Source organism: Thunnus albacares, chromosome 2 (genome assembly GCF_914725855.1).
Source record: "Thunnus albacares chromosome 2, fThuAlb1.1, whole genome shotgun sequence".
NCBI classification, from domain to species: Eukaryota; Metazoa; Chordata; class Actinopteri; order Scombriformes; family Scombridae; genus Thunnus; species Thunnus albacares.
In genome coordinates this window covers 24,499,352-24,511,511 of record NC_058107.1, presented here as the reverse complement: position 1 = coordinate 24,511,511, position 12,160 = coordinate 24,499,352, and the positions used below count along the sequence as shown (strand labels likewise).

General features: G+C 39.2%; 1 protein-coding gene across 1 annotated transcript in view; it reads left to right on the top strand.

Annotated features, from left to right (window-relative positions):
* Window positions 1-7,143: 7,143 nt before the first annotated feature.
* fancc (FA complementation group C) overlaps window positions 7,144-12,160 on the top strand; it is a 27,843-nt gene continuing 22,826 nt past the window's right edge. The window contains exons 1-2 of the mRNA XM_044374450.1: window positions 7,144-7,302; window positions 10,557-10,793. Of these exons, the coding sequence (XP_044230385.1) occupies window positions 10,602-10,793 (192 nt within the window). The 5' untranslated portion in view covers window positions 7,144-7,302; window positions 10,557-10,601. The remainder of the gene's footprint in view (window positions 7,303-10,556; window positions 10,794-12,160) is intronic.

Genomic DNA, 12,160 nt, shown 5'->3' with positions numbered 1-12,160 from the left:
GGCTTATGCATGCTGTGCTGTTTCACATTGGTCACAGAACCTCTCTCCCTTTCTCAGCCAATCCCCAGCTTCCTCTCTAAGCAATAAAGAAGCATGCTTTAAAAATGCCTGGAATTGCCATAAAGAGTGTGTCCTTGTGACCACATGTGTGTTTGTGTGTGAAAGAGAAGATAGAGCAAATAAATATTCGGATTAGTGTGAAGCTATTTGGTCCCACATATTTTATTTTAACTTAGCAGACCTATAAGTGATTTCCTTGTATGTGAAGGATGTAAAATGGGTTCTATAAGGTAAGACCTGCTCCTCTAGGCATGATTTTACACACTTCTTCTGCTCACACCAGACATTATAAAGCAGAGGAGCCTGGGTAAGTCTTGATTTCCTTTTAAGGATCTCTGTGTTTGGCATTTTCGTTTTCTACTTTTTGCAATTTATGTGTCATTTTGGTTGTATGTGATAGCCCAGTGGAGCATACATGAAGGGGCTGTAACAGAACAGCATGCTAGTACTGTAACCCTCAGTAATAGCTTTACTGTTATGAGGAAGCAACAAGCTTCTTACCTTTTACCTATACACCCTGTTTAGTCCAAGAAGGTGGAGAAATAGTCACAGCCACTGATTAGTTAAGTATTTTTACCTCTGGAAACTGTAATAGAATTTTTTACTTCTAAATATAACCTTGGTTGCCTTTGATATTTTTCAATAAACTGGAATTTTTTATCGTGATTTAACTGAGAAAGTTTCACACCCATCATAAAGCTGAAAATCCTCAAAGAGACAGTTACAAAATTGGATTTTTACTCCCACAACTGTGGCCACATGATGTGACCCTTCCCACTAGCCTCTTTATGCATATTAAAATAACTTTCAAATAAATGGATGGAAATGACATTTTGAAAGAGAAGATCTAAAACAGAGCCTGTTATACTGCTTTAACTGAATTTACATTCCCTTGTTTTATTTGGTGAAATTATTTAAAGGTGCACTTTTCTGACATTTCTAAGATGAAAACTGTTCAGTTTCAAATCTTAACTGACATTAACTGCTGTCAAACATAACCATAATCTAAATAAACACATAAAAGTACACTCAAGTTAAAAACACCACACACATACAGACACAGGAAGACATGAAAAACAGCTCCTCTAAACTTTGTGTGTGACACAAATCCATTTATGAGGGTGAGCTGGCCCCTGTCTGCAGACACCTCTGACAGCTCTTCCTTTCTCCTCTGAAAAGTGCTCTGTCTTTCTTTCTTTCTCCTCCTCTCCATCTCTGTGCCCCTCTTTCTCTCCCCTATAACAGCCAGACATTCAGAGTTAAGCCCAAACGGATCTGAAGATTTTTAACGGCACATTCCACTACTTTAATTTGAATGTCTCCTTCCTTCCCCCCCTCCATTGCTTCAACTGTCCTCAGGCTGAGGGACAGCCGTTTGCATCTTCAAAAAGACAAGAATTGACATGTAAACCCAGACACACAAATGTTCAACAAATGTTTATCAGAGTAGTGATGGGACAGTTCTTGATAACTTTCATAGAGAAGGCTGGATGAAGAATGTTCATGAGAAAAGGGAGAGAAGGAAAGAGTAACAATATAGTTAAAGTGATGACAGAGAAACAGATACAAAGAGAGAAGCAATATGGAGAGCTTACAAAGATGGAAGTGAGAGAGACACCACCCGTCATCTGAACCTCCAGTTGTACGAGCAAAAAAAACACCATAATGATTTAACAATTTAACAAAAAGATACATTCAACTGCAAAATCTGTTTCAAAATTCATGATTTAGTGAGTGTGTGTGACAATTCACAACACTAATTTTCTTCTGACTCATTATTGGCCTCTAATTTTCCCATTTGCCACTGTTGTCCAGTAGTGCTGAGTACAAAAAGTGTCAAAACAGCACCTCATCTGTCCACAACATTCATGTCTCCACTTTGATGATCAGTAAATAGCAAAAAGCTGCAGTGCAAGCACTTCAACCCAGTCATGTTGCAGGTTCTGCAGAAGAGGGGTTAAGTTTGTGTGACCAAGAAAAATACTTTCCAAAGTGGATACATTTAAAAGCATGGCTCTTACACATTTTCTGTTGTTAGGTGACTATATGCCTATACATGTACAAAGTAGTGATTTGATTGAGGGTCCCAGTGCAGCAGCTCAGGAATTACTTGATCATATTAATGACTCTCACTCAAATGACTTTATCTTTTTATTTGGATGGAGAAGTAAATCAGCTGCCTTGTTAGTCCAAAGGTCAATCCTACCACACTCCTCATCAGATGGTAGCATTAATGCTTTATTTACCAACTGGCATTAGACTGCAGGAGGAGGAGGATAAAGCGTTTTTTGGTTTCGATGCTTGAGATCATCTTGAAACCATCTGAAAAACCCAAATGGGGACAGAAAGCTTTCAACACATTATGTTTTTTTTTTTCAAACTTAAAATGTGAACATGATCTGAATCAGACAGATCAATGAATTCAAGATAATGTTGCAGATGTGAGAATGTAGACTAGATTTAATCAGATTGAACTTTACAACTTTACAACTGGGAGGTCGCATAAAATCTGTAATGATTTATGCTTCAAATGGTGGGTTGCCCAACCAACCTTTCCATATTTGTAACCTAAGATCCACCATACATTTTCTTCAGGCAAGTACCAGAAAATTAAAACGGAGAGCTTCTTGAATCTGAGACAGTGCCTATTCTGAAACTGTGAAGAACTACAATTTATCACTCACTTTGGTAGGTCTATTTTCCATTTTATTGTTGGCATTTTTATCACTGTTGCAACTGGAGTCAAAGGTATAAGGTAGAATTTACAGTTTAAAGTATTATAATGGCATTGTATGCTTGTCGTCTTGTGTTGCTTTTTTTTAATCAGAGCTGCACAAATTTTCTGTGTGTGTGTGCATGTGCATGTGCATAATTACATGTGTGTTTAAACAAAATCAGAGGAAAAGGTAGGTTTTGTGCACCAGTTGATGTGCTTTGGGAAAACAACCAGTTGGATGCAAGAATAAAAAGAAAAAGAACATGCAAACAGAGCTTAATGCGATTTATTGCAGAGGTCATGTTTTCCTTTTGCGGTATCCAGCAGGAGACACCACACACACGCACACAGCAGCACAGGTCATCAAACAGAGCAGCATTGGTGTGTGGTGCAATGACACAGGCGTTAGGTCATACAGGGCCACAGAGGCAAAGCCGGGTTGGTAATGGCTTTGGTCTGGACCAGAACTGGTAATAGGATTGGTCTGGATCAGAACTGACAAATTTGTCAGCAGCTGTGCAGCTCCTGGTCTCAGTGAGCCTGGGATAAGCTCCAGAGACTGATACCCAAGCTCTCCACCCGGCTCCATCTCTCTGCAGCCAAACCACAAGGTCAAAAAACAACTATACTTCAAAAATTAGTGATTACGTGCTTTGCCTTTTTCCCTGAAATCTATTTAAAGTTGGGGTTTTTTCATTGGGGTGATGGTTAGATTTATGATTTTCAGATGAAAAACTGGTAAAGACTTCCAGCACTACAGTTTGGCCAGAAAGTTCTGTGTCTTTGTGTTGCTTTGATTGATCCAGTGGAATAACAGTAGTTGGATACCATGAGAGAGATGAAGCACCTGCGAGTTAAAGATTGCAAAACAATAAAAAATCATAGTGTGGTCCACGACCTGACATGAGAAACAGGATAAGAAAGTCAAGTCATACTAAATGTCTTCTGAGTTTATCTAAAAGGCAACATCTCTACAGTAAAGCAAATAAAATAAATACTTTTGTGTCTATCAGTCAATTTACTCTGTGATTTATTCAAAATGTGTTTCAAGCACTGAGTTTATTTTAAAGTCAAAAATAGTGACTGGACATTGAATCAACAGCACGCTGGTACAGTCGCCCAGTTGGCAATGTCAAATTTCTGGCTGTGATCGGGCCTCCAGTCCAAGCATTAAAGCATACACACACTCAAACACATTAAGAAACACACAGAGACATATGGACGAGTCGCTGCCCCGCTGCGTGACAACCCGTCTCTTGGCCCTGTAATAATCACAGAGTAGCAGTACAGTAAAAACACACGTGGTTTACACTACATTTCTCTTAGCATCCATATGTGTGCCCATTCAAGCATAGGCATAGCAACACACATGCACAGCCGCAAGGGCAAACACACACATACATACACATAAACACACACAGACACACAAAAACATCAGTGTGTGGGTTTCCACTTTGGGCATCAAACCACACTCTCTCAAGATTTTGCCGTGGTTTTTCTTTCCTTCTCTCTCGTTTTTTCGAGTATTGCCAGGGACCTTGTTCCAAACCCATATGCTGATGTTTTTACAAGGCTTAGACACACACACACACACACATGCACACACACACACACACACACACACACACACACACACACACACACACACACACACACGCACATATAGAGCACACTGCACGTGGAGTGATCTAGCCCTGGTTAACCTACATGTTGGCCCAGGCAGGCAGCCAGGGTGGAGCTGATGGTGAACCTGGGCCAGTGCCTTATGATTTTAACTGCTGCTTTCACTGGACATTTACTGATGGAGACACTAACATAAATATGTAACGTGAAAGCACTTTAATCAAAAGTCAGGAACAGTTTTAAATTTTTGGATTAAATATGTATAATTAAGGTCAAATGTGTGTTTGTGTGTATGTGTGTACCAATTTCAGGCCAGGGATCTGAGAGCTTTCTTAAAACCACATATACATCCGCAATGCACATGATAAGGCATAAAGGGATTACAATGAGCTTGATGATGATGGAAAAAGGGATTACGTTGAATCCTACTGAACAAAGAAAAGTCTTTTTACTGTAAATGTTATGTTAAGTCATCATTTCACTGACCGAAACATTGATTAATAATGGCAGAGGATGATGTGACTGGCACATTTTTCTTTGTATAATCTTTCTGTATAACTTTGATGCAAAGGAAGCCTGCAAGTAATAGGTAAAAGCTCAGTTGAACGTACTGAATCAGAGAAAAACTAATAGCGACTTCTTACAGTTTCAAGCAGATGTGGTTGAGCATATTTTAAAGGAAAACTTTAGAAAATTTAAAAGGAGGGGGGAAAAAAGATTTTGCACCTCACAGACGTTTGCGCACACAGTTTCCATGTTCTATTTGGGAAGCAGGCCACAGGCACCAAACTATGAGAGGGAAAACTGCACACACTCACACACACATATGTGCAAACACCTGGACCCATACACACACACACATGCACACACTCCCACCTACTCATACACACACATATCCACAGGCTTTGGCTGTCCTACCACAGAAATTTTGATGTTTAATGTGGAGCCACTAGACCACTTTAAGCACATTCCCCATCTTACAGACTGCACTGCCTCACTGTAACATTCATACTGTGCACACATACACATGTACATACCATGGCTTGTACGTGTATATTCAGTGATATTCAAGTGGTATAAGCTCGTGCATTAACAGTCACCACCACATTTGACCACACGCAGACACATGCACAAGAATTACGCTGTTATATGAGACAAGTGTGCGTGTGTGTGCTGTTCAAAAACCCACACTTCACTTGTGTATAATCTCTTTCTCATGCAGGCACCCATGCACATAGGCAGACACACACATGCATGCACAAACTCAAACACATGACATTACATATGTTTAAACAACCATTTCCTGGTGCAGTGTGCTAGGCTGCTCTGGGTCTGGCTGGAGCCTCTGGGTGATTTGTCAGTTCGAGCCACGCAGGCCGGGAACCCCTCAAAGTTTGCTTTGGGTTCCAGAGGGACAAGATCCGGGACCCCTGAATTCCTGGCCATGGTATGCACTCTGCTTCACCCTCTGGACCCTCACCCCTGAAATGTATGACACACACACACACACACACATACACTCACACAGATGAGAACATAAGCATGCAGAGTAGGTGTACATTTGGACACATTTCTGCATTACACATACTCAGACACACACAACAGGGTCATTGTTCCAGGCACTCCCAAACTCTTTTCAACCCTTGAAAGGGTAATGATTGAATAACAGGTTTATCTCAAAACTGAGGCCAACAAGATAAGTCATGCTGTTTATTAAAAAATTCAGACAATATGAAAATACAGATTAAATGATTCAGTTAGGCTTTCATCAGTGTTTGGAAAGCATGATAGACTATCCTCAGGATAAACCAGGTTAACCAATTACATCTTTGAACAGATAAGATACTTGAACCAGTATATCATGTAAATGAAAATCTTTGAATGGATTACAAAATGTTTTATCTACACCTTTCAAAATGAATATTTCTATCATCTATTCTATTGTTTAAACAAGGAAGTTTTATTCTGAGTAAGATAAGGAAATGCATTTATTCTGCCAGTTAGAACTAGAGACTTGGCCACTGTCTGTGGTATTGTTGTATTGGATTGTATGTATTATAGTGCAAGGAGTTCCTGTTATATTGTCAATGCTAATAAAGGAATATTGTATTTCCAAAGTACAATATTTACCCAATTTTATTTTATTTCAATAAAAAATATTGTCAAATAAATGTTCACTGTTTACTTACATCATGCTCTTTGGAGAGGCAGCATTCAAATTCAAATTCAAATTCAAATAAGCTTCATTGGCATGACAGTTCAGAAACCTATATTGCCAAAGCAGTACAGAAAATTATAAACACTGACATATGATTGATATATAATTATACAATAATATGCATTCAATTTCTATACTTGGAACACACTTTTGGGGCAATTTACTCTCATCTTACACTTGTAACTTTTTATTTTTCAGTTTATTCCATAATCCTTTTGAGCTACTTATGGTATATTCTCTTTTTGTTTTACTGTATTTTTTTTATGTTTGTGCAACTTTTACTTTTTGTCTTAATGGCTAAACTTTGTCTTAAACGTTCAGAAAAGAAGGCGAACATTATTATTTAATTTTCATAATTTATGTAATAAAAATTAGCACATAATAGATTTTATGTTTGTGTGTTAGTGGTGTCTCAGAGGAACTTTCAGCTCCTGCTCCTGCTGCAACGATGTGACTCGATTTCCCAGCAGGCCTTGCCACTATGACGGAGAGTGCATCCCGCGTCTCTCAGCCAATAGCCTTCTTCCGTACACGGACCTCCGAGAAAAGAGGGAAGTTCAGTTTGTTTACATCATCGCGGGACGAAGCTCTTGTCTTTTTGTCTGAAGACACAGATGATAAAAGAATACAGCTGACACCTGCTCTGTGGGGATTTCAGTTTGGTGTCTGTACGTTTTATTTACATGTAAGTCCACATTTTAAACTGCTGTAGATAACAGTTATATGTCTGTAAAGTGATCGACTTGCGAACAAGCTAATTAGCTGAAATAACAGTCGCTCCTGGCAAAGAAGCAGTTCACTTTTGATGTATTTATTGAGTCATTAAGGTACAGTAAATGTATTTCAGCGGTTCTTTTGTATCTTTATGTTGAACCGACATCATTTTTCAACATGTGCAACTTCACTAGAGTAGAGGAAATACTGGCATCCTGTGGTGTGGAGTAGCTGTTGCACGTTTTACTGTCAGGTAACTGTTAACTTAAAAATATTCTCCTTTTTTCTTTTTTTACGGGTTTTTTACAGGATTTTTTTTTTTTTTTTTTTTTTTTTTACTTTGCTGGCTCCAAAGGTGTTTGTTTGTGTGTATTTACATGTTCACATACGCAGCCTATCTGTGTCTTGAGAGGGATTATGACCAGGATTTACCAAAGCATGTTTATTTCATGTGTCATCAGACAGGAAGGTCCTGTCAGGCTCTTCCTGCTTTAGAGCATCAATAGTGGTTTGTATATCCTACACTGTGTAGTCTTTTCAAAGGAGGATAATATCCCCCTTCAAGTTTTGTGCTGAATCAGCTAATCAGTTGAGTGCTATATCAAGCAAAATGTCAAACATTCTCTTGCTTGGGCTTTTTAGATGTGAAGGTTTGCTGTTTTTCTCTGCTTTAAGCAATTAGGAGATGCCACCTTGGGCTCTGGGAAGCTGTGATAAGTTGAGCTGAAACGACTAGTCAATTAAGGGACTAGTTGATCGACAGATAATTAAGTCATAACTCTTTTAAAAATCATTTTTTAAAGTCATTTTTCAAGGATGAATGCAAAAACCATTCTCTGGTTCCAGCTTCTCTAATGAGGTTTTGCATCTGTCCTGGAGTATCTTTGGCTTCTAGACTGTTGGCTGGGCAAATACGCAATATGGAGATGTCACATTGGGCATTGTGCTGAACATTTTTAACAATTGTCTGACATTTTATACGCCACTTAATTAAAAAATCTGATTAACAGATAAATCAACCATGAAAATAACAATTTTTATGGTGTTTGGCCACCACAAGCCTCCAGAACAGCTTCAATGCTCCTTGGATCTATCTATCTACAAGTCTCTGGAGATCTACTGGAGGGATGGACACCATTCTTCCAAATTACATACCCTTATTTGATGTTTTGATGATGGTGGAGATTGCTGTCTAATTTATCAGTCCAGTATCTCCCATAGGTGTTCAGTTGCGTCAAGATCTTGTGACTGTGAAGGCGATAGCATATGATTCACATCATTTTCATACTCCTCTAACCATGTAATGACCTCTCGTAACCTTCGTGGAAGCTTCTTTATTGATTAGGTTTCTCCACTCACTTATTCATGTTTTTCATTTAATTTGCAAGCTATTTCTGTTGATCAGGGTTTGCACATGGATATGTGATAAATGTTGCGTCGGGGTAGACTGATGAAAAAATACATCATTCTACGAGCCTTAATAAGTTACACAAGGTAATCATTTAGACAGCCCTTACATTAGTCTTGCAATTTAATCCAGGTGTTCTTAAATATAACATACTGCAGTATACAGAAGTAAATTTGTAGAAAGTGATGTTTAACTGATTTGATTATACTGAAATAATGTCAACAATCCCATAATTGGAACAGCAAACTCACCCTAACCCAAAGTCCACAAGTTTAGTTTAACAAATCTTCAAAGATAATATTTGACCAGTCACATCTTGTTCCTGCTCCAGAATTTGTTCAGCCAACACCAGACCGACAGCTGAGTGCGTTTGTGTGCATGTACATATTTTTTTTACCAGTCCGACATATGTGCAATTTTACAACTTTGCGTAAGTACGGTATATGTACTCTTGTGTGCACACGAAACTGCCTGTGCATGATAGAAACTGCAAGTGGAACTGCTTCTTGGGTATCCAGCATCCGTTCTTTTCCACCTCTGCTTTACTAAAAACTCAGCCCCCAACACAAGTCAACAAGAGGCGTTTGTTCCTAATTTGGTTGGACTTTTTTTTTTCCTCCCCGAAAATGAGTATTTATATATTCACATGAGCGAGCCATAGGGCTTTCCAGCAGAGATGATGGCAAGACATTAAACAAATCGTGTGTAACGAGGTGATCATAAAACACAACCCTGTGGTGTCCCACACAGACCTGTTATTATGGCAAAAAAAAAAAAAAAACAACAAACACACACACACACTCACACACACACTATTCTCAGGCTATATACAGACACAAAACACATCCTCACCCCCTACGTTTTTTTCTCCCCATCATCATAAAAAGTGAAGAATGTACTGTTTATTTCTCAGTAGGCGTTCATGAATGAGTGTGTGTGTGTGTGTGTGTGTGAGAGAGAGAGAGAGAGAGAGAGTGAGAAGGGTTGATCGCCTGGAGCTTGAAAGTCTGATCATTAGACTGTGGTAATAGGGGCTTAACATAACCAGATTAACGCTCTTGCCTCAATTTATTTTCCACTTATTATATTATTCACTTCTGCTCTCATAGAAGTTGGGGGATGGTGTGGGCCACACATAAAGTAGAGCCTGACTGTTAATGGCAGTAGCTGGATATTACTGTTGGTGTATTTTATGTCAGTTATGTTAAAGGAATTTGCTGTACAGAAATGTTTCATAAGCTGCATATTTTTGTATATTTGACCTTTTCTTTTTTATTTTGAGTTTTAATTATTATTTACATGAAACTTGGATGTAATAGTGTAATAAAAGTTTTTTGGTTTTATTGATATATTTTTTGTCGAAAATGCAGATTCAGTAGTGTTTATTGTGGGTAAGAATTTGTTGACTGACTGAAACATCACCAGTATGCTTACAATTGATGTAATGTTGAGGTCATTGTCATAAATGCCAGTCATTTTCAAAACAGTTGGAGATTTTGTGTTTTTTATCAAATGGCCTATTATTTATAAATTTATTTCAGGGTTTTCCCCAGGAAATCATTTAGCAGTGGTGGTAAACCACCCAAATCCTGACATCACTCGTGATTAATGCAGTTAGTAGATGCCAGACTTAACAAATAGCCACACTCATTGAATACATCTCATTTTCTGCGTGGAATAGCATCTGTTGTTTTTTTCGTTAAAGTTAATGTTTTATTTCATCAAAGTGAACTAATTCTTTATAACATTTATGACGGTCATCGTAAGATATTTCTGACAACGGTATTGTTTTCTGTCTTACCTGGGATCTTTCTTAGCCCTTAAATAAATTCACCTGGACTGGACCCTGGACAAGCAGACCGATGTCTCAGCCACTGATCCCGCTCCAACAAATGGCAGAGCCCTCGCTGGATGTCCAGGAGATGCAGCTCTGGCTGGAGAAAGCGGTGGCTTGGGGCCAGGCTGACAGCCCAGACACTCGGAAAGACACCTGCCAGCACTTGAGCAGACTGGGGGATTTCCTCCAGCAACTCCAGACACACATCCACAACATGGTGAGCAGATAGAGTGAAAAGCTGAACTCGTATCTTCACAGCTATTCTTTTGTTCACTTTATTACGATGCATGTGAAGCTCTGACATTTATATTCCTGACAGATTTGGATAACCCTGCTTCTACACAATATGTTTTTCCCAGATGCCTGTTAAGTCTAATAAAACGGTCCGTATCTAGTGAGAGGCATATTTTACAGCCTCCACACACTTCACCCAGTGAAATAAATTAGAACAGTTAATTAATCAATTAGGCCGGCCAGCCAAACAGCCGTCGGATTAATGAAGCACTAAGTTAATTCCAACACCAGCACTTCTTGCACACACACATACACACACACACACACACACACAAACAAGCACACACTCGCTCGCTCTCGGTCCAAGCCTCAGCATGAACAGCAAGTCCAGCGCTGGTAGGGTCCTGCTAACAGAGACTGCTCTGTGCTCTGCAGAGGCTGTGTATGTCTGGCTGGCAGAGCTGCAGTGTTGAGTTAGTCAGGTAATAGCCGCATTGGGACCTCCAGCACTAACCTAATGTATCCCCATATCAGGTCCAGCAAATTTGGGAAGGGGGCAGAGGACAGGAGGGGTGCAGGACTGTGAGATTTCAGTGTTACCACGGCCATGCCTCCTCCTTCCAGCTCTTTGCTCCTTAGCACTCTGTCTCGCTACTTTTTGTAACACTTTTTTTCTCGTTTTTCACATTATATACTCTTTTTCTCTTGCCATAACACTGGTGATGGTTAGAATCAGTCCCAGTGTCTGTCTTTTTTTCTTTCTGTTTTTTCTCTACTTTAGTATTTTGCCATATAATTTTATAGATCCAGCATTGACTGATTGTGTGTCTCCCTCTCTGTTAGCATGGTTTCAGGTGTACGTCATGCAGAGGTGTCAGCATGTGTAGGAGGATGGAGTGGATACAAAGAGAGAGAAAAGAATGGTATAGCTTAATTGGATTGAAATCCTTTTTTACTGGCAGCGTGCTCATAAAAGACCAGCTGAGGATAGCCTGCTTCTTGGCAGCATTCTGCATCCTTTGATGACTTAACAACTTTCTTGTGGCTTTTAACCAAAGATGAAAACTATTCAAAGCTTATGCTGATTTCTAGGAAATGTGTGGAAGTTTTCTATCCCAGTATTGATCTTCACCGGGGGTATTGTGTTCACTTGCTGACAGTTGACACCTCTAATGTTATATTGTTAGAAATCCCCCTAATTTTTTTTAACACAGTTGCTACACTACTAAAGTAATATTAAACCACTCCTCAGAGGAACTGATAGGAAAATCCTGCAGCACTAATGTAAGATAGATGGAGGGTGTGGGGAACTCTACAACACACTGTAGTGTATATTTATGTGCTTCACCA